The 25,964-nt window shown below is 50.5% G+C and overlaps 1 protein-coding gene across 1 annotated transcript in view; it reads right to left on the bottom strand.

The window, feature by feature from the left end:
- Nucleotides 1-2,614: 2,614 nt before the first annotated feature.
- FLT1 (fms related receptor tyrosine kinase 1) overlaps nucleotides 2,615-25,964 on the bottom strand; it is a 159,816-nt gene continuing 136,466 nt past the window's right edge. Inside the window, exons 20-30 of the mRNA XM_032496382.1 lie at nucleotides 25,646-25,734; nucleotides 21,603-21,759; nucleotides 21,074-21,171; nucleotides 20,221-20,343; nucleotides 18,616-18,727; nucleotides 17,125-17,224; nucleotides 12,483-12,588; nucleotides 12,040-12,182; nucleotides 10,076-10,160; nucleotides 8,348-8,442; nucleotides 2,615-5,451 (exon numbers count right to left, since the gene is read on the bottom strand). Of these exons, the coding sequence (XP_032352273.1) occupies nucleotides 5,250-5,451; nucleotides 8,348-8,442; nucleotides 10,076-10,160; nucleotides 12,040-12,182; nucleotides 12,483-12,588; nucleotides 17,125-17,224; nucleotides 18,616-18,727; nucleotides 20,221-20,343; nucleotides 21,074-21,171; nucleotides 21,603-21,759; nucleotides 25,646-25,734 (1,310 nt within the window). The 3' untranslated portion in view covers nucleotides 2,615-5,249. The remainder of the gene's footprint in view (nucleotides 5,452-8,347; nucleotides 8,443-10,075; nucleotides 10,161-12,039; nucleotides 12,183-12,482; nucleotides 12,589-17,124; nucleotides 17,225-18,615; nucleotides 18,728-20,220; nucleotides 20,344-21,073; nucleotides 21,172-21,602; nucleotides 21,760-25,645; nucleotides 25,735-25,964) is intronic.

The following is a 25,964-nucleotide window of genomic DNA, read 5'->3' as shown; positions in this document are numbered from 1 at the left end:
TCTATGTCTGTGAGTCTGTTTCTGTTTTGTATTTATGTGTTTTTTTGGGTTTTTTTCTTTTTTTGTTTTTAGATTCCACATATGAGCGATCTCATATGGTATTTTTCTTTCTCTTTCTGGCTTACTTCACTTAGAATGACATTCTCCAGGGACATCTATGTTGCTGCAAATGACATGTTGTCATTTTTATGGCTGAATAGTATTTCATTGTACAAAAACACTACAACTTCTTTATCCAGTCATCTGTAAATGGACATTTAGGTTGTTTTAGGGGAGAGGAATTTGATGGACAGGTGGCAAGAACATGTGGCCAAAGATCACGTGGGATGGAGATACTGTTGGAACTGTTTTTTGGAAAATAAAATCTGCCACAGCATCAGGAGGAGATGTCAATTTAGCACTCACATACATGAGTTTGGAGTTAGGGGGAGAGATCTGGTCTACACATACAATTTGCAAGTCATTGTCATATAGATGTCATTTAAAGCCTTGAGATTGGTTGAGATCATGAAGAGAGTATAGACTGACCAGAGAAAAACAGTAAGAGACAGAAATGACCAATGAGATAGGAAGAAAAACCTGTAATGTCCTGGATCAAAGAAAATGTTTCTAGGAATAAGGGTAAGGTGTTTAAAAAGTCAAGAAAGATTGAGACTGAAAATGGCCATTGGGTTAAGCAGTATGGCGGTCATGGATAAACTTATCAAGAGCAGCTCCTTTTAGTGAGAGTGGAAGCTAGAATTGAGCAGGAGGAATCAGAAACAAGGAGTATAACCAGCTCTTTTGAGGAATTCTGCGGTGCAAAGGAGTAGAGAAATGAGGTGGTAGCTGGAGGGGAAAATAGGGAGGGAGGGAGGTTTGGTTTCACAAGATTGGGGGGAGAAAAAGCATGTTTGTATGGTCCAGTGGAAAAGGGAGAAATTGATGGGTGAGGGAGTGGTGAATCGCTGGAGCCAAGCCCTTGAGCAGATGAGAGGAAGGGGCGAGGGCATCACCGCGCATTCTGAGTCGGCCGTCCAGAAGGGAGGACTTGGGTGTGTACAGGTGCTGGTGGGTGGGCAGGTGTCATGCTGGGATTTTGAAGTTCTCTTGATGCCTTTAGTTTTCCCATTGATGTGAAGGGTATACTAGTAGTACCTATCACATTGTATTGCTTTGAAAATAAAACGGACTTCTTTTTCTAAAGCACCTAGAATTATTTGCTGGCATATAAAATGCAGTTAATACGTTCTAGCCTCAGACTAAGCCCTTACTCTTTTTAAAATGGGTTTCTATGGAAAGTTGTAGTACATCAGGTTTTTTCCTTTTAATAAGCTTTTTTGTTTTCTCCTTTTAAGAAACTTTTTATTTTGTATTTTTTTATCTTTTTACTTTTTTTGTTATTAATAATCTTTTTGGGAGAATAGCATACACACACACTTTTGCCAATAAGTGTACAGCGCCATGAATTATCACAAAGTGAACACACCGTATGTACCACACCCAGATCAAGAAATAGAACATTAGTGACATCTACTTGGTTTTGGAGTTGTTTTGTTTTGTTTTTTTCTCTTAACATTTAAGTCCTTAGTTCAAAAAATAGAAGGCTGATCATCCCTGTGTTGGGACCCAGGATATTTTTGAAATATTTCCGGGCCTGTGAAACCCAAAAGTCTGGTAATATGTTTAACACTGAAGGGTCCAGTAAACCTTACTGAGCCATCCTTCTGCTGCAGGAAAGAAAAAAAATCAATTCCCAAATGTACTGTTAGTTTCTAGAGTCATGAGAAAATTTCTAAAGTATGACGTGAGACCAATTCCTTAAGCATTCTTCAAATCATTTGCCCAAATGAGTGACTTTCATGTTATGAAAAGCAATAATGTTTTAAAGGGATTTCAAATTCTTGTAGATAAAATGCCTTTTGCCCTCTTCAGCTAACCACAAATTTACTGAAATTAGTCATTTATACCTTTTTCTTGCCTTTGTCCTGAAGAAAGTAGGCCTGTTTTCTTTGAAAACGTTTCTCCAATCTAGTTTGTTCATGGTGTTAAGACAGTGTGTTGGTCACTTATTCTATGTCTGTTAGTGATTATCGAAATCGTTTCTCTTTCTAGGATGCAATCCACAAAACAGAACTGAAGAATACTTAGCTGGCATCCTTAAGGAAGCTCTTGTGTCTTAGGCTTTTGCCTAATTATTTTGTACGTTTTCCTGTACAATCTGTAAAACACACACATACACATGACATGTACACACACCCAATAGTTACCCATTCTGTGGTAACTATTGGCTGAAGGTGAGCGTCTGGGAAAACACGCCTCTTCTCGAGTTGAGGGCACTCCGTGTGCAGCCAGCACGCACCGGGTCTGTATGTTCCACTGTGACCCTGCTCACTTTAGTGTTTCGTTTCCTGGGCCGCCCGCTGAGTTTGATTTGATTCACCGGTGGCGGTGTCTCGATCGCTCAGAGCAGCCGCTCTGTAGGCTGACGGACAGAAGCCCTGTGCCCCGTCTTAAGTGGTGCTCGCTCTCATGCTGTGCTTAGTAACTGGCGTCTCACAAGATCTCCCGGAACGCCTGTCCTCCACCCCCAGGAAAAGACCCTTTTAAAAATGTGCACACAAAACAAAATATATAGATGTTTTTGGAAGTTAACTTTATTATATGAAGATAGCATACAAAATACATTCATAGTGACTAGAGATGTAGGACCACATTATGTCTTACTTATATCTGCAGCATATATTCTTGGTTTGTATAAAAGTAACTTTAAAATTCCAGTTTCCTTAAATAGTTATGCACAAAACACACACACACACATATACATATAGTTACTACCACTGTCAGTCAAAGATGCGCTCCTTCTTTAATCAGTTAAAAGGGGCTGGCAAGTATTACATTTGCCATTCTCGTGGGCTAGGGAATAAGGCATATCCAGAAGACCTAGGCAACATTTTCAGAATTTGGGCACACTGTTTCCGCGGGCTGAGACTCGGGTCTGAGCATCATGCTTAGACTGGAGGCAGGCTTGTGCGTGGGTCCAGCCCCCTCCCCACTCCCTGTCAAGGGTACACGTCCCCCCAGTCCTGAAAGGATGTGCTTGTTCCTGCACTATTCCCACCTACCATTTTTGTCAGAAATGACAAATGGTTCAGTTAATCAGTGTTGAAATTTTCAGTGCTGCTTCAGTGAACTAGTCTGTGGCAAGCCCTTTGCAGCTAGACGTACTCACTACCCCCAGCTTGTTTTCTCTGCGTTAGGACTCCCACTGGAACAGGCTGGCCTGCGGACAGACCCGAGTCTTAAGGAAGCGAATTAACATCCTCTAACAGGTTCTTTTTGTTTTGGAAAGATGGTATCATTAAGGTCTCTTGATGACTAAGAGTTAAGAGTATTGAAATCGAGACATAGGTATAGCTAAGGTTTTTCTTTGTTTTCCCCAATTGCTGGATCCTTAACTGATCTGAAAAAAACAAGAGAACTGATCGTGGTCTTCTTACATTTTCCCTGTTGCACCTCCTCCGGGTTACCTGACTGATACTGTGGCCAGCGGTCACAGGTGCTCTCGTGCTTGGAGACAAGAGGGCACACGAAGTCCTTGCCCCCCCCCCCCCCGCCTGCCCTGGCTGGGTTGTGTGTGGACGTGACTTTTGGTGGAGACTGGCCGGAGTCCCTCCAGCCAGGCCCCCACGGGAGCAGCCACTGTCTCGCCGGGGACAGGCCTCCTCTCTCAATCTCTTCACACCAAGAGCCTTGAAACAAGACTGGCACACAGGGAAGGGGTCCAGACTCGCCTGCCCCTTATGACTAAGGCCCTCACGTTCAGCCACTGGCAGGACTCCGTTCTCAGCAGTTCCGGCAGCCTGTCCGGCTCTGACTGGCCCCAGAAGATGCAGACATCCTAAATGCAGAGCCAGTGAGAGACCAGGGCTTCCCTTTGGTACCCTGTCTCCCATTTCCATCATCCTCAGACCAAAGGCAGGGCCCACAGTAGACGAAAGAGGCATTTCTCCTACTGATGGCTCATTAACTAATATCCTGAGTCCCAATTCTAGAAATATCTTGCATACATTACATACCACCTTTTTTCTCAAGGAGCATAAAGTGCTTCATAGACATTGGTTAATGCTCTTCCGTCTGGGAGACGACATGAGATAGTGGGGCCCCCATTACACAAGGGGGGGCCAGGCTGACTTCCTGACCTTTGGGTCCCCACTGTTTCAGGGAGTCAGTTTGGTTGGTGGAGAGATGGGGTTTTCACTCTGCCTTCTCTTTTATTCCATCTATCCTAACTGGGGTCTAAATGATTCCATCTCTCCTAGTTTGGATCTAGAGAAAACCTCCACAAGACTGCTTTTTCCTTCTCAGCGTCCTTTTAAAACTAATTGCATGAAACAGGTTAATACAAAAAAAAAAAAAAAGTGTCTTGACTAGGTATTCATACTCAAAATAGACTCTGACATTACTGTTGAAAGCGTGGCTTTAAGCCCAGCAGATAACCTAACAGATCAGACTCACTCGGGCGGTGTGCGGGGTGCGAGGCTGTCAGCCCAGGGCACACTTGGCTCGTGGTGCGGGTCCAGAGGCCGGGCCGAAATGCCAGAAATAAACCATGTGCGCCTTGGTGGTAGGCGCAGAACCCGTCCCCATCACTGACGTTTACAAATTTGCCATGTAATTCCAAAAATAATGTTTGTCCTTTGCTCACTCCCCGCACCCCTCTGTCCTGTCTGCTCCCTGGCCGGGTTCTTCCATGTGCCACCGGGTGGCCTTGTCAAGGCCTCTCCTCCCTCCCGCGCGCGGTTCAGCTCAAATCCCTCCGTTTCCTCCTCAGTGGCCTGTCCTATTTTCTCTCCTCTTCTTCCTCGCTCCCTTCTTCCCTCCCCTCCTACGTGCCTCGGCTGCTGGAGGACCAGGATTGGGGCCGCAGCAGCTGGCGTGGAGCCCGCGCTGCTGGTGCCCAGCGTGTCTCCCGAGCCCTCTGGGCCCTGCTGCCCTGAGGTCCGGGAGCAGAGGTCAGTCCCTGGGCTCAGAGAGGAAGGCTCTTACGCACCGAGTGAAGTGAGGATTAGCCGTGGTGCCCTTTGCGTGTCTGGGGTTACATTTTTGTTAGTTAAAAGAGAAAAAAGCACTGTTACAAATCAGAACAAGCAGCTGCTCCCAGGGGGAGAGGGCGGTGTACATTTATATATGTATGATACTGGCAAAAGCTAGTTTTGGGGGGCTATAAGTACACACGTGGCTCTAGAAGTCAGGCTGTGCGTCAGGCTTTAGACGGGCGGGGTGGGACACAGGACCACCGAGTTGTAGTCGGGGGGAGGGGAGCAGCAGGAGATGGCCTTCTCCAGCTCCGAGTGGTCGTAGGTGAACCTGCGCTGGCCCGTGCTGATGTGCCCACAACTGGAATGGCAAAATGTGGGTCTGGGGAGGTCAGAAAGCCCGGACTCCTTGCTTTTACTGGTTACTCTCAAGCTAAAAAAAGAAAAGGAAACAAAAGTCAATTGAACAAAATTGGTTTCTAGAAAACAAACACTGAAGTGGTGGGTCACTTGTTCGTAACTGCCCCGCAAGTAATGGCCACTGAGTCCCAGCCCGACCTCCACTCAGATTCTCTGCAGCTGCACACGGCCTCTCTCCCCCTCAGCTCGTGTCATTGGCAGAAAGAGTCGGTCCACTGGCAGGGGGCGGAGCGTGTGGCTAGTTACTGCAAACCCAGAATTCCTGGTGGGAAAGGACTCCCAGGCTTGTGTCCAGCCCTCCCTTCCTCTCGGGTCAGTGAGCTGCCGGGATAGGCTAAAAAACACTCCCCACCCCCAAATACACTCATGTTGAATCCCTGCAACCTGTGACTCGAACCTTCCAGGGCAAGAGCTGTGATTACGCTAAAGGACCTTCAGAGGAGGTGCCGCGGCCGCATCACCCAGGTGGGCCCACGGCGCAATCACTCCCGTCCTTATAAAAGAGGGGGCGGGGCTTCCGGCTGCGCGCGCGCACGCGGGAGGACGTGGTGGGAAGGCCGAGGAGGGACGCGGCCGCAGCCTGGGGGTGCCCAGGGGGACGCCGGGGCTGAAAGGCGAGGAGCCCACCCTCCCCAGGGCCTCCGGAAGGAGCGCGGCCCTGCTGACGCCGTGATCTTGGACTTCTAGCCTCCGGAGTGCCGAGAGAATGCATTTCTCTGGTTTGGAGCCGCCGAGTTTGTGGTTGTTACAACGGCTTCAAGAAACGACTAGAACGTCCTACTGAAAGGTTAGTACAGTGGTTTCCCTACCGTGTTTGTGTTCTAGAAACTGAAGTTCTGGGCCGGTATGTCGCCAGCAAGGGCGGAGGTGAGGACACCTGCTTGGCTAAGACGGACACGCGGGGGCGGGAGGCACTCTTGTCCTCTCGTGCGGGGTTTTGTCAGCAGCCGGGGTGCGAATGAGAAAACCCCGGGCACCAGCGCGTTGTGAGACTGGCTCTGGGCGCCGGCGTCTGGTTCGGGTCCTGTATTTCAGTCTCAGAGTGGAGAATGCAGTGAATGTTTTTCCTTTCTTCGCCAAGATCTAGAGGTGTCCCCAAACATAAACAAAGAGCGCCTCCCCTCACCCCGCGTCGAGTCCTGTAATCTGCTGCTCTCCGCGGCTCGGCTCTGGCACCCCGGCTGTGCGCGGGAGCCGAGGTGTCTGCCTGGAGTCGGTGCGGTCCCGCGAATTCTCTGGTAGCGGATGGGTTGTGCTCCGGCCGTCACTCGGACGCGTCTGTTACCACCCTTTGATTTACATCAGAGTCAGCCAACTGCAGCCTGTGGACTGGCCACCTGTTTGGCGGTGGTGTTTTTTTTTTCTTTTCTAAACAACAGCTTGACATAATTGACATACAATTTTACCTAGTTCAAGCGTACAGGTCAGTGTTCTTTTGTATATTCATAGCTGGCGCCACCATTACAAGTTTCAGAACAGTTTCGTCATCCTCCGAAACCCACACCCATTCGTGTACCAGTCACTCCTCTTCCCGACTCCTCCACCCCCAGCCCCTGACAACCACAGATGGGTTTTCTGTCTCTAGATTTGCCTCTTCCAGGCATTTCATAAGTGGAACCATACAATACATGGTGTTTTATGACTAGACTTGTCTACCTAAAGTATTCAAGGTTCACCGATGCGGTAGCGTGCGTCAATATTTCATACTTTTTATTGTATGGATATACTACTGTTTATTTATCCATTCATTAATTGGTGGACATTCGAGTTGTTTCTACTTTTGGTTTTTATGAGTAATGCTGTTATGAACATCTCTGTGCAAATTTTTGTGTGGCCGTGAGTTTTCATTGCTGTGGGCGTCTCCCTAAGAAGCTGGAAGGCTGGGGCCGAGTTACTCTAACCTTTGGAGGAACTGCTAGGCCATCTTCTAAAGTGGTGCGTCACTTCACGTTCCCACCAGCAGGCGTCCCGAGCCCGAGCTTCTCCACGTCGGCCTATGCTGATTCTGAAGTTCTAGCAGGTGTGAAGCGGTAGCTCATGTGGTTTCCATTTGCATCTCCCTGGTGACTAATGACAAGTGTATTTTCCTGTGCTCCTGGGCCATGGACACCGGTTTCTGTGCGCAGAGCTGACTTGGACACAGCTACACCTCCTCGCTCGGGTACTGTTGACGGCTGCTTTTACTCTCTAGTGGCAGAGCTGAGTGGTTGTTTGCTATCTGGCCCTTTAAGACTATGTCGGCAGAGCCCTGATGTAGATAAAAGAGGAGCCGGCTCTGCCTGTGGGTGACACAGGGGCTGGCCTTTGGACCAGGAGAGGAAGGCATGGCTGACAGGCCTGGCCTCACCCTGTTCAGCCCTGTCCCTGGGCAGAGATGAGCAGAGAGAAGCAGGGCCGTGGGGAATTTGGACAGCAGTGTCAGGGGTCAGGTGTGGAGGAAGGAGGGCCAGGACCGCAGGGGAATGAGCCTTCACTTGGAAAGGTCGGGCTCTCTGGATGGCCTGTCTCAGGACCAGCTCCACCGCGGCCCCGGGCACGGTACCAGGTGCGGGTTCTCCCCGCCCCCAGAAGCACGCCTCTGTCTGAATCGTGCGCTGTTCACAGTTGAGTGTGTCAGGCTCCTTTCAACTGAGGGGCTGTGCGTGGGCTGCCTGTCTCTGCTGGAATTTTCTGTTTTTCTCTGAAATCGCAGTCTTCCCAGAGCGTGGCACTCATGTACCTGATTTTTCTGCCTTCTTTCCTGTCCTTCCGGGGGAAGAGTGCTTCCTGCAGTGCCTGGACACTAGTTCAGGAGAGCAAGTAGGCCTCAAATATCACAATTAACCAGCCCACCCCCCAGCATCTTCCTTCTCACCCTAGCCCCGCCCGCTCTGGGAAGTGACCCTAGAAGAGGCACCCAGCACCCTTACTTGATCTTCAGCGCAGCCTTGGGTTTGCTCTCAGCCCAGGTGAAGCGCTTCAGCAAGGGGGATGCCAGCAGACTGCCACTGTCCACCTGGTAGTCCTGGCGGGGAAGAAGGACAAGGTTACACCAACTGCTTGACCCGGAGGGGTCCTTGCCAAGTGGGGGGGGGGGCGTGATGCTGGGATGCACATGTGCAGTCACTCCAGGCTCTGCCCTCACCTCTCGCAGTCCCTGCCTGTGAAGACAAAGCGTTCTCTCCGTATTGGCTAGTCTAAACTGTCCACTGCAGGAATCCCTATTCCCAGTGACCCTGAGGCCCTTCTTCCTGAAGGTGAACAAAGTAAATGTAAACAGAATGGAAAACTGCAGGCGACAGGTGAGCATTTTTCTTAGTAAACTTTCATGAAAATTACTGCATAAGTATATTAAAGCTAATTTGGCAGATGACCATTGGCTATGATATGTGAAGGTTCTGAGACATGATTAAAGACATGGTTTAAGTTTCTTTCTTGAAGATTCTATAGAATTTTTAGGCCCTCTTCGGTCACAGTTTCCAGCAATTTTACTTCCTCACTGATTCACATTTAGCATCGAGTTTTACACAGACCCCTTCCTACCCGGTTAATTGGGCATTTCCAGTAAGCGGACCTCACGTGCTCTGCCACCCCTCCCGTCTCCAGCAGGGCTGTGTGCACGTCCTTGACTACCAGGAAAGGAGTCTCAGTGAAGGGGCTGCTCGAGTTCCCTCTGTGTCAGGGAGCCGAGGGTTAAGGTTCAAAGAAATCTTCCATGTTTTGCTCAGTATCGTTTCCTTGGACTGAAAACCCAAAACCAGTATCCTGAGCAGCAAAGCAGAATTTCCAGCTACCTTGCTTCTGTATTCTCCAGCTTATTAGCAGTGTTTTTAATGTTTAAGTCTTTTTATATCTGGTGTCTGAGAGGGCTGGGTGTTTTCAGTGGTGGCTGTGCTGGGCCTCAAGGCCGCACTGCTCACAGTCATAACCTTCGCACCGCAGCTGGTCTCCCGGGCCCCTCTAGGTCACGGGCAGCCCCGGCGCCTCTCAGACTGTAACGTGTATGCAGCCCCTGGAGATCTTGTGACGGTGCAGAGCCAGCTTGGTACATAGGGGTGGCCCTGAGGTCAGCATTTCTAGCTCCCTCAGCAGCAGGGTGTCTGGAGGTCACACTCAGGCCCAGGCCTCCCTCTCCTCCCCGTGTGCCAGTTCTCTAAGGGATAGGCTGGTCTAGCTTCCCATTTGCCGGGCCGTCTGGGCTACTACTCCCTGTGTGGCTGGGTGGGAACATGGCTGGAACCTCAGCGGGAGGGAGCAGAAGGCCCAGGCAGGCTTCTTGCAGAATCCTGAAGCTGCTCGTAGGAGAGGGCTCTCTGCTTTGTTGTGAAGGCTTTGGGTCCCTCTGTTACTCTGAAAGCAGGGTTCCGTCACTGAGAGCCCAGAAGCTGAGAACCCACCACGGAGGGACTAGACTATGACCAGGCAAGGACTCAGGCCCTGGAGTGAATTCTGGGTCATCTTCAAACTATAGAATTACTTTCTAATTAGCTCTGTATAGCTAAGTCTTGTTGTCAGTCCCCCGAAATTGTCATTTCAGCCACCGCTGATTACTGGCCCCCGTGGACCGAGAGCCACCAGACCACTGGGGTTTGTGTTTGGATGGGGTCTGGCCAAGGGTCCTGCCAGGGGGGCACTGGTGGGTTAATTCCATTACTTACATCAAGCATGGAGGTGGCATTTGGTGAAAGTTCTTCGAAGGTTTTGATTCTTTCCAGGCTGATGAAATTGAAAGCATTTACATATCTAAAGAAGCAGAAAGAGTAATCAGGACAGGGAAGTGCCTCCGGCTTTGGTTAGTCTGGAGACCGTGGGCACCGCAGCCCCGCTACGAGGAGCCAGAACACCAGGAGGGCTCGCCTCGCTCCCTGGGAGGCTGTGAGTCTCTGGCTGTGCCCTCCTAGGAATCCTGAGGTGATGCTACTTCCTCCCATGGCTGCTAATCCACATGGCATGGTTTTGAGCAAAACCCCAGGGGGACCCTTCAGAGATTCGGTAGTGGTCGGGCCTCTGGTCCCTCGAAGAATCAGGTGTCAGGCCAAGAAGACACCTGAGTCGTCATCTGGTCTAAACACTCACATCCCAAAGGGGAGAAGTGATGCCCAGAGCGGGGACACGGCTTCATCAGAACAGCTGTTACTGTGAAAGGCCAGGACCCGTCGGGCCACACAGCCAGTTTGGTGGCATAATTGGGGACTGGGGCCTGCACACCCTGTTCTCTGATTACAGATTGGGGGACGGGGCGGTGTTTACATGATTTCCCTGTAACTGCCCACTGAGCTTTTGTGGACCATGTACTAGGAGGGACCAGCAGGGACACCACTGTATGCTCACTCGGCTGATGCCCCGTCGCTGTGGACGAGGCCCGCTTCCCAGGCAGGCACCCTGTTAGGCTAAGTGGCAGGCCGGACGGGCCCACGTAGCTCTGACGCCTCCTCCCGAGGTCTGACCCAGTCCGACTTTGCTAATGGACTTAATGCAAGCTAGTTTTCTCATCTTCAAAAGATGGACGGCTCATCTCTTTCAGCCTCTTGGGCTGGTTGTGAAGTATAAACAGGGCCGCTGACCTGCAAGCCATTCACAAATGTCGGCTGGCCCAGGGCTTGCTCCAGGCCTGTGACAGGCTCAGTCCTCTCAGACATTGCGGCTCTTCCCTCGCCTTGCCTGGTCGCCTGGCAAGGTTGGCCGGACTGAGGTCAGAGCCCTGGGACTGTACCTACTGCATATAAAGATGCTAGAAGGCTCACAGGATAGTCTAAAAGTCCTAGAGAGAGTCCTGACTGCAGGGGACAGGGAGGGCGTGTCAGAACGCCTGGGTTAGAAATCCTATTTCTGCCGCTTTCTAGCCACACAGTTTTGGCGAGCTGTGGAGCTTTGATGTTGCTGTTTGTATGACAGGAAGGATATCTGGACGTCCGCATAGCACTGTTCTGAGCATGAGAGTGGAGTCTGCAGAGAGCCTAGCACAGCGCCAGGCCACACCCAGCACGTGTCTGCAGCCGCTGGCCCTGGGAGTGGGGGACACACAGTAACCGCTAGCATGGGAGTGTGGATCCCCCGCGCTGCGGATGTGCTCAGTGCATCTTTCTTCCTTTCCCTGCCCCCAGTCTCTCACCCCTTCCTCAGTCTCCTCTTCAGTAATGAGAGAGATGTTAGTTTGTTAGGTAAGAGGGAAAAATCCAGTTTGTTTCCTTTTATGGAAGGTATCATGAAAAAAGTCAAGGTCATTGGGGGAAGAAAGATGGAGCAGTTCGTCTAGAATAAGACAGACTAGAGAAACCAGAGGGAATGCAGTATGTTATTCTCGATTAGAGGGTGCTTTTTAAAAAGTATGAAAGACATTTGGGGAAAATAATGGAAATTTGAAAATTTAATATGAAGGAATCACCCGTTTCTGTGGTGGCTGCACAGGAGAGTAGCCTTCCCAGAGGTGGACCAGTGTTCAGAGGGAAGTGTCACAGGGCCTGCTGTCCTCTTTCTAATGGTTCAGCAGAAAGGAAAACACACGCGTGTTCGGAGGGGAGAGACAGGACAGGCAGGATGCTCTGGTTGGGCTTAGGAGGTGGGCTTTTTTAATACGTTTAAAATTTTATTAAATGAATTTGGAGAAAGAAAGAAATCTTACCTGACATTATCAGAACTTCCTGAATTAAACTTTGGAGCAGAAATATCTTCCTTGAAGAAGTCCTCAGAGAAGGCAGGAGTTGAGTACGTGAACCCGCTGGTTCCTGTCAGTATGGCGTTGAGTGGGATGTAGTCCTTCCCGTCCTGCAAGACCAAGGGCAGGGCTCTGGGTGCCCACGTTCCCACTTCATCCCGCGTCCGCGGACCACCGCGTTAGCTTCTACTGTGTGCCTGCCACAGTCCTGGTTGTGTTTGGGGAAGACAGTTCTGCGCGTACGTGCGCGCGCGCGCACACACACACACACACACACACACACACACACACGTATTTTTCTTTTACTGCTCATCTCAGCTTTTAACAGCCATTAAAATAACACCAGACAAATAAGACCCCCTGCCTTACATTCAAGGCGTCTGGCGTCCTGATAGTCCGGGTAAGCTTACCTGCTGTACGTTGGCTTGGAGCAGGTCGCCTAGTTTCTCCACAAGCTCTGCGAATCGCGGCCTGTCTGCGGGGTCTCTGTGCCAGCAGTCCAGCATGGTCTGATAGCTGCCGGGTGAAAGCAGAGCGGAAGTCGCTGGAGAGCAGGTGACTCCCGGGGTCTCCCTGCGCACCAGCAAAGGGGCTGGGGGCGCGCGAGTGAAGACCACACGCGTGTGGTGTTTGCTTCATTTTTAGATCTGGGGACGCAGCTGCGACACACACGGGCTGCCTGGGTCAGGTCCTGCCGGTAGTGGAAAATAGGTCTGCACTGGCAAGCTAGTAAAGCAGCCCCCGGAGCCCCTGACGGCCCGGCTTTTGGGAGGCCTGTGCTCCGAGTGGAGCAGAAACAGCCCTGGCCACTGGGCTGTGGAATGTGGTGCCCTCCCGCCTTGTCAAGAGCAGGACAGTGTCCTTAGGGGGGGAGGTGACGCAGACGCAGACGCAGCTCTCCGTGGGTGAGGAGGCTGTAGGACTGCCGACACGGCTGTGACGAGGGTCGGCTTGGGCTTGTTAATGAGCATGTCCAAGTCCATTACCAAGCTGGGCTGTGGCAATTCGGGGGAAGGCACTGTGTCCACCTCCCATGTCACTTCCTCTTAAAAGGTGGCCATCCACACAGCCTGAGGCGCTCCTTGGCCGAGTGCGAGCTTTCTGCACGTGGCTGTGTACCCCCACCTCACATTTCACAGCTGCCCTCATAAACACTGGCCTCTCCCCACTCAAGCAAAAGGTACAGGCTGAGCCTCTGGGTTTGAAACCGTTTATCTTAATATTACAGAAGCCGACTCTTGTCCTGGGACTTAAATGTCTGCAGGTTCCCCCGTGATTCTCCTGACTGTTTAGACGGAAAGGCATCGGTCTCCTCTCTTGGTCACGTTTGCGGGGAGGACAGGTCTCTGTCTGCCCCTTCTTTGCAAAACACCTGCGGTGGGTGGGCTGGGGCGCACACACGCTGCCTTAAGGGTTACTCCTCTTTGGGCTCTTTGTCCTCGAGAGATGTTTATCGTGAGTAGTCTCTTCTCTCAGAAGACCACCTGGACTGTGGAGGACTCTGGCGGGGTCAGATCAAAGTTGGAGTGTGTGTCCAAAGGTTCTGATTTAACCCAAGGACAAAATTCTAGGTGCCCGGGGGAATGGTGGTACCACGGGCACCCATCAGCGCAAGCAAGCTCTCCTCATGGCTGGGGGGTGGAGCTGAGGTGCTGCTTTCTGAAAAGTACCCAGTGGGCAGATGCCCTAAGTCTTTGATGAAGGGACAAGAGCTCATAAAGATCACACGTCTGAATCACTAGTTCTCCCACCTAGGTCCAGACCTCCAGTCAAGACTCTGCAGAAGCTGATTCCAGTCCCTCCCACCCTGTATTCCATCTTCTGTACCCCTTTTACCCAACTCCCGGGGGTCGACCAGCTCTGAGCTGCGAGGGCCCTTGGCTGAGTGTGACCAGGGGCCAGGGTCAGGCACCACTGCACTGGGCACAGTTTACAGGCACCTAGGAGGCTGCAAGTGAGGAAGGGGGCTCTTAACCCTGGGCTGTTGTCCCTGCTCTCTGGGGACACAGGACACGGGCTGCAGTGCCCAAGACCCCTTACCTCTCCCTGCCCAGCAGTGCCGCACAGTCAGGGCTCCAGGCATGGGCTCCATTCAGACAACCTGGGCCAGCCTGCTGGCGGCCAGAGGTCTGAGGCACACAGGACAGAGCCTGCGTGGGCCTGCGCGGCCCTCCTGGGAAGGCATGTTTACCCCCGTGCTAGTTTATTGCGACAGGTACACAGATGCATCCTGCAGAGACAGGTGGTCACCAGATGCAAGGCTGAGACCTGCACCGCAGGTGCATGGGCTGTGGTGGAGGCTGGCCTGCGTCAGCCCTACGTCTAAGGCTCCCTTGTCTCTTGAAATAAACACTCTCAGAGGCATGGAAGAACATTAAGTATATACACAGATATTCTCTCAAAGGTCGCCAAACCGAGAAGGGCTTGAACCAGGCAAAAAAGAGAGGCCTAGAGTGAAGAGTGTTCGGGCCGGCCGAGGCCGCAGGCTTATCTCGGCCAGCATCACTTGGCCGCCGAGAAGCAGCTGTCAGCACAAGGACCGTGCGTAGTTCCCTTTCTGCTGAAACCAGCCAGAGGGAACACCTACGACTACTGCTGGTTTTTATTTTGATTCTTGGTTTCAGATTTCTGGTTTCCATTCCTCTGCCTAAAATTCAATGCAAATCATCTCAGCAAACACCAAAGGAAGAGAAAAAAATATCAAGACATTCATTACTTATCATCTTATTGAAAGACATCTGATTAAACAGGCTCTGGACAAGGGACCTGTGACTCAACGTTGAACAGTTTTACATCACTGAGTAAACAGGTTTAGTAAGGAAAGGGGGCACCAGTTGCCCCCAGCCTCACACCCCTTCTTGAGACAAGCGGGGGTTGTGGGAAGAGCTTCCTTTCCAAGCTGTCACCCAAGCTCCCAAGCGCTTGCCAACTTAGGCCAAGTTCAGGGCACAGAACCCGATTCAGAGTGCCGCTCTCGTCCTCGCCCAGGCCCTCCCACTGTGGGAGCAAACAGGAAGGAAATTACTCCATGGGCTTCCAAAGGCTCGAGGATGGCTGGAGGTCTGAATCCTGGACTTCTTAACAAACACTTCACAAAGCCCCTGCTTTCTTGTTATAATTTCTAGAATAAACTCTCCAGATCGAGGAGCCACCCTTCTCTCTACAGGCTGGGGTTCAAGTGCTGCCTTACACAGACGTGAAGGTGTGATCAGGTCCAGGGGAGGTTTTGGTCCAATGTGACTTTGTACCTGTAGAGTTATTTTGGACCAGAACCAGGATAAGAATTGGAAACACAGCCTGAAGGTTTGTAGCATGGTGTCGTGGACTCTGGACCCAGGCTCGGTTTGCTTAACTTATTAGCAAAGTGGCATATCACTTAGGTTTCCTCATCTGTGAATGGAGATGACAGTACCCGCTTTATGAGGTTGTTTATGAGAACTGGGTAAATTAATACGTAAAGTGTTTAAAACAGTGTGACACTTAATAAGCACTAAATAACTGATAAATATTGAATGTTATTATTAATGACTGCAATGATTATTATTACTGTTAGTCATTGAGAACTTGCCCTTGTGATTTTCAGATCATATGAAAAGTGGAAGGAAATACTTAATTCAAAGCATGAGTGGACATATTAAAGAAACATTTCTTCTAAGGAATGTGGGGTAGATTCCTCATTTAACAGCCCTGTGATCTAGGGAGCTCAGTCCCGAGGGCGGCCTTCTAAACCGGAGTCCTCTCTACTTAGCTGACAAGTCACGGTCCTTCTCAGGGGCTTAGTTTCATTACTCATCAAATTCATATGAGAAGCCTGCCTGCCCTGTGAAGCAGGCTGAGATCTTCACATGAGGCCCATGTGAAATACTTAGAAAGCTGTAAAGAGCGAAGTGCCCTCATTTTAAACCAGACCTCCTGGCATTTGCCCCTCTCCAGCAAGTAAAGAAGCGAGCAGTGGGGAGCTCTCTCTGCGGCCCAGAGGTGGCCCTGGGCCCTGCCTCCAGCGCTTTCCTGGCCAGGACACCACCTACGACTGACAGGAACAGGCCCCTCCTCTCTCCTCTGCCCTCAGGCTGCTCCCTAGCCCTGCCTTTGCGGCCCGAGTCCCCTGTCCTCGTCCTGGGTCTGACCTAGCTTGTCTCTGGACAATGGAGGAGAGACAGAGGCCTTGCACTGTGGCCAAGCCCGCACTTCCTTCATTGCCTCTGACTCCTCCCAAAGGCCATCGCAGGGCTCCCGCCAGGCCCCCACTGTGCAAGTGGTGGTGGGGGGCTCTGCCAGTTCAGGAAATGTGGTGCCGCCTCAGACAGGCCCAAGTCCTTCTCAGCAGCTCCACAAAACCGCCAGCGTCATCACATTCCTGCCCAGGCCCCCGAGTGCAAAACATCCACAAAGCTTTAGGAAGAAAGTATCCGAGAGAAGGAGCAAGCGTCTGCGCAGGGTCCGAGGGGGCCGGCTGGCATCACACAGGGCCTGTGGTCCTCCTGGAGTCGCAGGCCGGCGCGGCAGGGGACCACCGCGAGCAGCGGCTCCGGATGGTGCCAAGCAAAGTCCTAAAGCGAGTTTACACGTGTCCTGACATGAGTCTAAACAATCTCATTCTCCACGTGGGCTTCTGTGGAGCAGGGTTACTCCTGTCAGGAGATCCCCTCACCCCCACTCCAGACCAGCCCACTCAGGTCTCTGGTGTGGGTGGAGGATGGGCAGTGTGGCCCTCCATCCCTGGCTCTGAGCTTGCTGGCTCCCACCTGGTGAGTGAGGACCAGGTCTGGCCTTCAGTTCCTGGGTGGTCTGTTCAGCTGTGCCTGGATTCACACTAGAAGCTGCGTTTCTAACGTCAGTTCCCAGCTAGAGGCCTTGGAGAGTCATGTCAGGGGTCAAGAGAAGACACAGGTAGGGAAGGGTCAAGGATGTACTGCCCACTTTTGGAAAATACTCCTAGCACAGCTGGGCCCCACAGGGCTACTCAGGGGCATCCCTGAAGACACCTCCCAGGGTGAACAGAACGCCCCTCTCCTGAGGGGCCGGGCAGGGAGTGGTGGAGGCAGGGCTCACATTTCAGGAGTGGCGTATTCCGGGGCTCTCATCCGCATGCCTTCCTTCAGGCGGCTGCAGAAGTCCTCATCCATCTGCACGCCCGGATACGGGGACCCACCTGTACAGGGCAATGTGGGGAAACACAGGGCACGTTAAGGCTGCAGGGCCCGAGAGGCCAATACCGTGTGTATTTCCTCCCCTCAAAGTGATGGTTTAGTAATAAATTCCCAGTGATGGGACTGGATCTCAGAGCACGGGACGGGCCACAGGGAAACCCAGCACATCCTCGCTAGTGGCACACGCTGGATTGCTTGGTGCCGGGTGCCTGATGCCAACATTCCCACGGCTACTCCTGTCTGGTCTGGAGAAAGGGTGTCATCTGAAGGGTTTGGTCCCTCCCCTCTCCCTATGAGGAACTCTAAAGGAATTCCATCATTTAGAGACTCATTCCTTGGGTTAATGAGCTTCTTTTGAAAAAGTCAATGGACTCTGAGGTTACTTGTGGCTCATTCGCACCTCACTGAGAATGATTTTAACTCACTTTCTTGTAAACGGCACACGGCTGGGGGACTGGTTGCTGTGATATGCCCGAGGGAAGGGGGCCTGGAGCTGCAGGACGAGGCTGGGGGTGGGGTGAGCAAGGCCTCCCAGTCTGCTCCGTTCCAGACCTCGAACCTCGGCTATCTGAGCGCTTGTTTGCACTTTCTAGTGATTGCTGCTGGAAGGAAGCAGCTGGGAGGCGTGCAGTGCTGGCACTGTGTCACTGCGGGGCCACTGGGGCCGCCAAGCTGCTTTCAAAGACTGGAAGCCACAGGTGCCTGTCATCGAAAGCAGGGGAATGGTTTTCACACATTACAGGAAACCAGGGATGTTACTGGGTGATTTTTATTTGCTCGGAAAGGCAAATTTTTGGCAAAGTCCAAAAGACTCTTGGCTAGACCCCATGTTTGGGAGGCCTCAGAGCATCAGTGTGTGACTGCAAGCAGATGTGGGCCCTGTGCGCCCGTGTGTGTGTGGGGCCCTGAACAAGGCTTCCAGCCACCCAGAGTGGGTGTTGTTGGAAGCAGAGTAAACACAGCCAGTGTTCCTGCTGTTCATCCTGCATAAGCCAATGTCCAGGGCTGGCTGGGCTAACATCAGAGGCGCTGGTTGAGCTGTGTTTGTTGGGGCCTTCCTGGGAAATTCTGAGGGGAGGGAGGACGCAGGAAAGAAAGAGAAATAGGCATTAGGATATGGATGTTTGAGGAATCAGGGGAAGGGAACAAAGGACGGGAAGGAATAGCCAGATGGGCTGAAGGTACATCTGAGTTGAGATTTTGTCCTGGTTCAGCCTTGTTCACATTTGTAGGAACATCTTTTTGGCCCAGGGGCACGTGTGTGCACCACTCCTCATCTGAGAGCCTGTGTGGGCTTGCAGTTCTTTTTGATGCTGATCTACCCAAGGGACACTGGGCAGAGGCGGCGCTGCTCCGTGCTGGGCTATTCGATCTCTTCCCTCCCCAGGTTTACCTAAGGAGAAGATTTCCCACAGCAGTACTCCGTAAGACCACACGTCACTCTTGGTGCTGTAGATTTTGTCAAAGATGGATTCAGGAGCCATCCACTTCAGAGGAAGTCGAGTCTAGAAAAGGGCAAGGGGGCCTTGAGCAGAAGGACATGCAGACAGAGCACATTCAGCCCAAGCACCCGTGCGGCCACCGCCCAGACGGCGTTCGGCCCATAAGCCATTTCCCAGAGCAGCTGTGGCTTCCTGACATGGAGAAAACTCGTCACACGCACTGTGACACTGCAGCAAGAGGGCCGTGTGCGGCACCAACTTCGGTGACGGCAAGGAGCGTTTCGTCAGCTGTCAGTACATCCTCACTCAGTGGTTGTAAGACATCCTTCTCCCCTAAAAAGCCTGTGCTCCGCAGGGAGACCGAGTGAAGAGCGATCTGAATTAGTAGCTGTCCTGAAAATCGATGGTTTCCAGGAATTGTTCTCAAAAAGGGGGGCTCTGAGAGGCATTCCACTGTAAAAAGATGGCTTCTAAAAGCCATTGAACGGGGGTAGGGAGTAGGCAAAGGTGCTGGAAAGAGGAAGGTGACAGATAATATTTGGGACACCATACGGCTGGTCTTCAAGCAGGAATCCCAGGCGTTAGGCCTTGCTGCTTCAGATGGATGGGAACTGACAGGAAGTATGCGGTGATGCAGAGGCCCGGGGGGAGGCTGAAAGAGATGCAGGTGGACAGAAAGGGAGGACAGACCGACACCCAGGTGGTGCCACCTTTGCAAATTCGGGCTGCAGGGCGAGCTCGTGCGTGTCATCTCCCTTTTGTGAAAAGAGGCTGTGGAGCAGCGGTTCTCAAAGCAGGGTCCTGGGGCCAGCTGGGGCTGAGGCCCCTGGAAAGCTGCTAGAAAGGCATATTCTCAGGTCCCACCCCTGACGGACTGACCCCGTTTAATTAGCTCTCCAGGTGATCTGTGTGCTCGCTCGAGTTTGAGAACCACGACTGTAGAGAGGTCTTCAGAGCCCAGAGACAGACTCAGGCCTTCAGGGTAAAGGCCAGAGAAGAGAGGGGACACAGAGGTCACCCACAAAACTGAAAATAACACTCTGTCCAGAAGCAGGCGGGGAGGAGAGGCCAGGGGAGCCAGCAGAGACGCTGAGCAGGGCAGGCAGACGGGGAGGGGCGCCGCTTCCTTCCTTGCGAGATCACATTGATGCCCTCCCCACCCTTTCCTGAGAGGCACACCTGCTGAATCCATCACCCAGGTTTATTTGAGGGGACGAGTCCAGGCTGTTCTTTCCAGCAGCACAGGAAACTCCCACAGAGGTCAAAGGAGGGGATGACACGGTCTCACCAGGGCCCCCTGAACAGCGCACAGGTGCCCAGAGGACGGAACCAAGCCAGGACCAGGGGAAGAGCAGGGCGAGGAGACAGTGGCCTCTCTGAGCCCCAAGCAGGAGCTCTCTGTACACAGCCCATCTGGACTGCTTGTCTTCACAGAAAGCACATGATGGTTTTCAGGGCCCTCTGCCAAGGAAGTGTAAATATTTACCAAGGGCTTCGGTCTGTGGTTTAGAAATGACAGGGCATAAAGAAGGCAAATAAACATCAAACTGACTTACATCGCCTTTCCTCACATAATCGGGGTTCTTATAAATATCCCGGGCAAGGCCAAAATCGCAAATCTTCACCACATTGTTCTCAGATAAAAGAATATTTCTTGCGGCCAGGTCCCGATGAATGCACTGTAAGAAAGCAGTTGCATAATCAGTGCATTTCCTTAATCTCATCGACTGGTTTCCTGTGTCTTCTCGGTGCTGTTCTTCTTAATTCTAGGATCCATTTCACCTGCTTCCTTTCCATGAAGGGAGCAGCTCCCGATGGTCGTGCAGTCACCACAGACCTGAAGCACTTCTTGTCAAACACAGACCCTTCGAGGCCCCAAAGTCAGGAAATGCCCTGACTCCCCTTTGCTACTGTTTCGCAGGACAGCGTCCTAGTAAACAAAGTGGGCAGCCAGGTTCTCCCAGGGAGCACAACTTCCCACAGCCTTTTATTCTGAGCTGCTGAGACCAGATCACGATGCAGCTGCGTTTCCTGGGAGGACCCCGCATGAATGTAGTAATAGACACGCTTCTGCGAAGTCGGGTACTCTGAGATTCTGGCCAGTTTTGAAAACAGCCAAATGACCGTGCGGACGGAGCACGGATGTCAGGTTTCTCTCTGCTGAAACCCAGCGAGCTTTTCTCCTGGAATTAAGTGCTACACGCTGGTCCCCAAGACTCATTGTTCTCAAAACTCTCCACTCACATCAGGACAAACCAAGGCATGTGTGGTGATGGTCACTCTACATTCTAAGGACATAAATGTAAGTGAGTATGAGGAAAAGTGTATTTATAGCAAAGATGTATGTTTGTGTGAATACCCACAAGTCCAGGCCTGGCTGAGAAATAAACAGTGGAGAGTGAGGCTGACCTTTCTAGAAGACAAAAACTCCATGCCTCTGGCCACTTGAAAACTGTAAGAAATCAGATCTTCCATCGTGATGGGCTGCTTGTAGAAATCGTCAGGATCTGGAAAGCATTAAAAACCGTAACTGTTTGTAATGGCTCACGCTAGTCCACCAAATCCCAGGTTATTGGAACAATGTTAGCAAAACATAAAACAAACCAACAAGTAGACCAGAGTTCATTTTCAGGAGCATTTGAGTTTCAACATGAGTATCAGAGATTTTTCCAGGCCTCTAGCCCATTTTATCCAGGCATGGGGGTGGGGGGGTGATTCGTTAAGACAAAAAGGCCCAAGGGGAGACAGTTGTACAGTTCCTTGTCAGAATTAGTAACTTTGTAAATAATCTAAATCCACATCTTATCTCCTCAGGACATTACCCTTCGAGTCTCCCACGGATGTTTATTAAGGTGATAAATAAGAAAAAAATTTCAGAGATGCACAGTATGTTGTAAAAATATCTCAGACTGTAGGACAGGAAGGAATTAATACCTACCCTCCTCTTCCTCAACATCACTCAGACTTTTATCTTCCTGGAACCCGGAGCTTGCGAAGCTCTCGCTGCTGGTGACACTGTCTAGTCTTTGTTTCTTGTCTTGCTCCAGGTCCGGCTCCATTTTTTCTTTCTTAGGCTCCATGTGTAATGCTGCATCCTTTGAGTAGACCAAGAAAGACACAGATGAAGGGGACAGAACAGCAATGGGGAAACCAGTCCCTCAGGCTGGCGATCACTGGAGTTGGGAGAATGTCACCCGACAACATAGACAGTAAATTAGTAGCAGGGGCCCCACAGTGGCCAGGTGGCTGGCTGCTCTGGGGCTGTGGGTCTGTCCTGCTCTTGACGGGGCTTCTAGGCAGCATCGCAGGTAGGATAAGGGAGTATTCACAGCAGCTGGTGCTTACTGAGAGCCTGCTGTGTGTGAGCCAGTATCCTAAGCATCTTAGGGGCATTTTCTCATTTAATCTTTCCAACAATGTTATGAAGTTGTTCTTGCTTATACATGAAAATAGGTTCAGAGAAATCAAGTAATCAAAGTCACATGCAGATAGTAAATGGCAGAGCTTGAACCTAGGTTTGGCCAGCCCTAGTCTATGCACTTGAGAACTTTTCCGAATGGTGTGCCGTCTGTGAAAGGTGATCTGGAGCGCTGGAACAGGAGCCTCACTGGTGCTGGGGCTTCACTTTGTAACCCTGATGAGGAGTCATCAGGGAAGGCTGCAGTTGTCAATTTCTCTGGTTTCGTTTCTTTTTCTCCCCTCCATTCAAAACAGAGGTACAGTTTGATCCTAACAAGGGTAGAAAAGGCCTTTCATCCTGAACTGGGCGCCCAAACCCTGGCGTGTACCTGGGCCCTTTCATTAACCATGTTATCTTGGGCAAACCACCTTCCTTTTCTGGATTTCTTTTTCCTCGTCTGAAAAGCTCGATCATCTTTTTTTTTTTTTTTTTTAAATCTGTATGTCCAGGGAAGGAGCTGTTGATTCTGGATGGAACCAGAGAAGACCTGAATCACCTTTGGTACTTCATCTAATAGCTGTGACACAGAAACAGCACTCCCAGGGGCTTCATGACTCGACATGTACCTAGGTCCACTAGGAGGCAGCACCAAACAGGTGCTGAGAGGGACTGGGGTTCAGTGGTGTCCCTTGGTCTACCTGTGTGGTGTGGCAGTGCTAAGGTTAAGCAGGCTTGCACCTGACCCTGGCTTTTCTCTGAAGTGTCACAGAGCGGGGTGATCCGTCCACCAGAGGGCGCAGTGGGAGCAAGCAGAGACCGAGAAGGGTGCTTCTGCCCCATAAACCCTCAAAGTGTGGAGGGTCCCAGGCTCCTGTCCCTGCAGAGACCTTCCTGGGCTGCAGAAGGGAAGGGAGGCCTCAGAGTGAACACCCGCCGCCACCCAGGTAACCCACCTGAGAACAGATAGAGAGTGTAACTCTCGGTTATTGTATCTCCCTGAGGCAGTTAGATTTGATTCTGCTCAGTTGGGCACGGAAATTTTATTTTCCAAAAGACCCTTCCCAGGACAGAAGGCAGCAGGGAAAAGTGCTGGCAGAGGTGATGGGGTGAAAAGGGCTCCCGGGCCCACTCAGCGTTCCCTGGGCAGCCTTCTTCCTCCTCCTTGCAAAATTCACAGCCTGGGGTGTGACTCCAAGGACCATAACTCACACTCCCCCACCCCCTTCCCGACCCCCAAGCAATGGTATACCGAGCTTTGCTTATTGGTAACTGTCTCTGGTAAATAAAGGTTGATTTACTAAACTTTCAGGACTCTGACAGAATACAGTGAATTTATTACAAATAATATTCAAAGATCCTAGTGAGTTTATGTGGAAAATGAAATATCCCGTTTCTACTTAGCCTTTCGGTTTTTCCTTCACCTTCTCTTTATATTACTTGAGGTTCCAAGTATGAAATACAGCCATGTGTTTTCCACGAAAACACTAAGCTCCATCAACAGGGAGGCGAATCATTAAATATAGCCAGAGAAGGAAGCAAGCTCTTCAAAACAAAGGACGCACGAACCCAAACGTTCCATCCTGCCCAGGTCCCTGGGGTATCCTGCTGGCTTAGTTCTTCGTGAAGCCAGCCCAGGATTTCAGGACTGGAGAGAATTTGTACTGCTCTCAGCTCAGGGCACCACTTTCCAGTTTTTCTTAGGTTTTTTCTTCTCCTTATCCAGTGTAGTGCATGGAAAAAGCATTGAAGGGGAATCAAGAGAGCTGGGTTCTTTCTCCCTGACTTCACCTCTTGCTAAGTGTGCATTCTTAAGCCAATCACTTGACTTTTCTATAATGTGAGTGCGAATGAGCTGATCACAGAGGTCCCTTTCTGCTTCAGATTCTAATTATTAGCGGCCATGGTTTAAAATTGGGGAAAATACGTTCTTGCATCTGTGTTGCCAGTATGGTGGGTCACCTGTGTCTCCGGCTGGATCAAAGTCTGAGAGCTGAGAGAATGGGCCAGCTGTCTAGTGGTTCTTATTTGTGTGAAGAATCTTGCCCGCATGACAGAGATGGGCATCGTTCTTGGACGCCATATACTTTATCCGTCATACAGCTCATAGAGATGAGTGGCATTTAGCTGGACTGACCCAAATTTTCTATCTCAGTGGGGCAATAATGATGACGATAGTTCACATTTATTGAGTGATTAATGGAATCTGACTCAACAATTCCATGAGGTGGGTTCTATTCTTACCTGCATTTAATAAATGAGGAAACTGAAACTTAGGGAGATGGAGTAACTTGCCCAAGGTCCCAGATTTCATGAGTAGTACAGACAGGATTTAAACCCAGGAAATCTGATTCCGAAGTCTGAATGCTTAACCACCACACTACATGGACTTACCACCTACACTGCTGATTATAGGTTAATCACGTCAAATCACTGTCTCCAGAGCTTCCCTAGTCCAGAGAAGGGCACAACATTGGTGAGGTAGGTCACACTGGCAAAGCTTTATTAAAGTCCTTCTCCTCCATTCAGTAATTTCTTTTAAACTTTGTTTGCCTTAGGACTTGGACCCATGTGTTCCTTTAATTGCACAGCCTTATTTTAGTGGATAAGGCTGGTTCAGTGTGTGTATAGGGGTGACATGGGTGGGGAGGGTGTTGGGGGAGAGGGAGAAAGGGTAATTGGAAGGGAAGGCAATGATTTCTCTGACCCCATCACTGGTCTGTTGATTGAGTCTTTAATAAATGGAAACAATTATACTTGCAATCATCTTTTAAGAAACGAGTGACTGATTTGTGCACGTCTAAGAGTGTGCGTGTGTGTATATATATATATAAAGATAAATTTATCAAGATGACTTGATAGGTATTCAGGTGGATGGCTAGTAAATTTTAATCCATAATTGTCACTGCATACAGTAGGATCAAATATTCTCTGTGCTGTACACAAAAAGAGTATGATATATTAGCATGGAAAGAAAAGAATTTTTTAAAAGGAAAAAGCAGAGATTGTGTTTTAAGCTGTCATTAATAGTGTTGACTGAAAAGGAAAAAAAAGCACAGTGTAAAAGCTGAGTCAAGTTTATTCAGTGTCTTTCTGAGGACAATAGCCCGGGAGACAGCCTCTCAGAAACTGTGTTGATGAGGTAGGGGGAGGTCAGTATGTCTGAGATTTCGGCAAAGAGGGTAAGTACAACCAGACACACATCTTATGCATCACAGTCACAGGAAACAGATATCTTAGTTAATGGTTTTAGGGCTTTTCTAAGTATGGGAAGATGCAGGAATCCAGGTTCATAAAAAAAAATTTTCATGAAAATACCTAAATATATCTGAAGGCCTGTCCCGCCAGTTTTCCCAGAGCAGAGTGTCCCATTCCTAATCTCCTCCCTGAACTCCTTTCGGGGTGTGTTAAAGGTTACCGACGGCAGCGGTGAGTGACTCAGCCCTCGTAGAGCCGGGCGATAGCTAGCGACATTCGTTTTGAGTTGGCAGTGGAAAAATATAGGTTTCCCTTGCTTTATGCTGCTACAGCCTAAATAGAAACTCACTGCTGTCTTTACAAACCTCCAACCCTCAGTTCCTTACCTTGTTGAGAAAGAACAAGGCCCGTTTACTCTTGAGGTAGTTGGATAGATTTCCATACTTGCAGTACTCCACGATCACCATCAGAGGCCCTGCAGTAAAACAGCACATGCTCAGTCACATGGAGCCGGCCAGCCATCTGCCAGCCTTCAGTGGGCCTGAGACACCTCCATCCAACTTGCCTTTATATTAGCGGGGTCTGGGAGATGCAACTTAGGGGTGAGAGATTTCTTTCAGTTGAATCTGAGTAGGGGTTTGAAAAATACAAAAGGAACAGGAGACACTTGGGGGATGGGGAAGAAGCAGAAAAAAGAGGAGAAGA

This window comes from Camelus ferus, chromosome 14 (assembly GCF_009834535.1).
Source record: "Camelus ferus isolate YT-003-E chromosome 14, BCGSAC_Cfer_1.0, whole genome shotgun sequence".
Taxonomy (NCBI): domain Eukaryota; kingdom Metazoa; phylum Chordata; class Mammalia; order Artiodactyla; family Camelidae; genus Camelus; species Camelus ferus.
The sequence above is the reverse complement of the archived record's forward strand: the minus strand, read 5'-3'. Positions and strand labels throughout refer to the sequence as shown.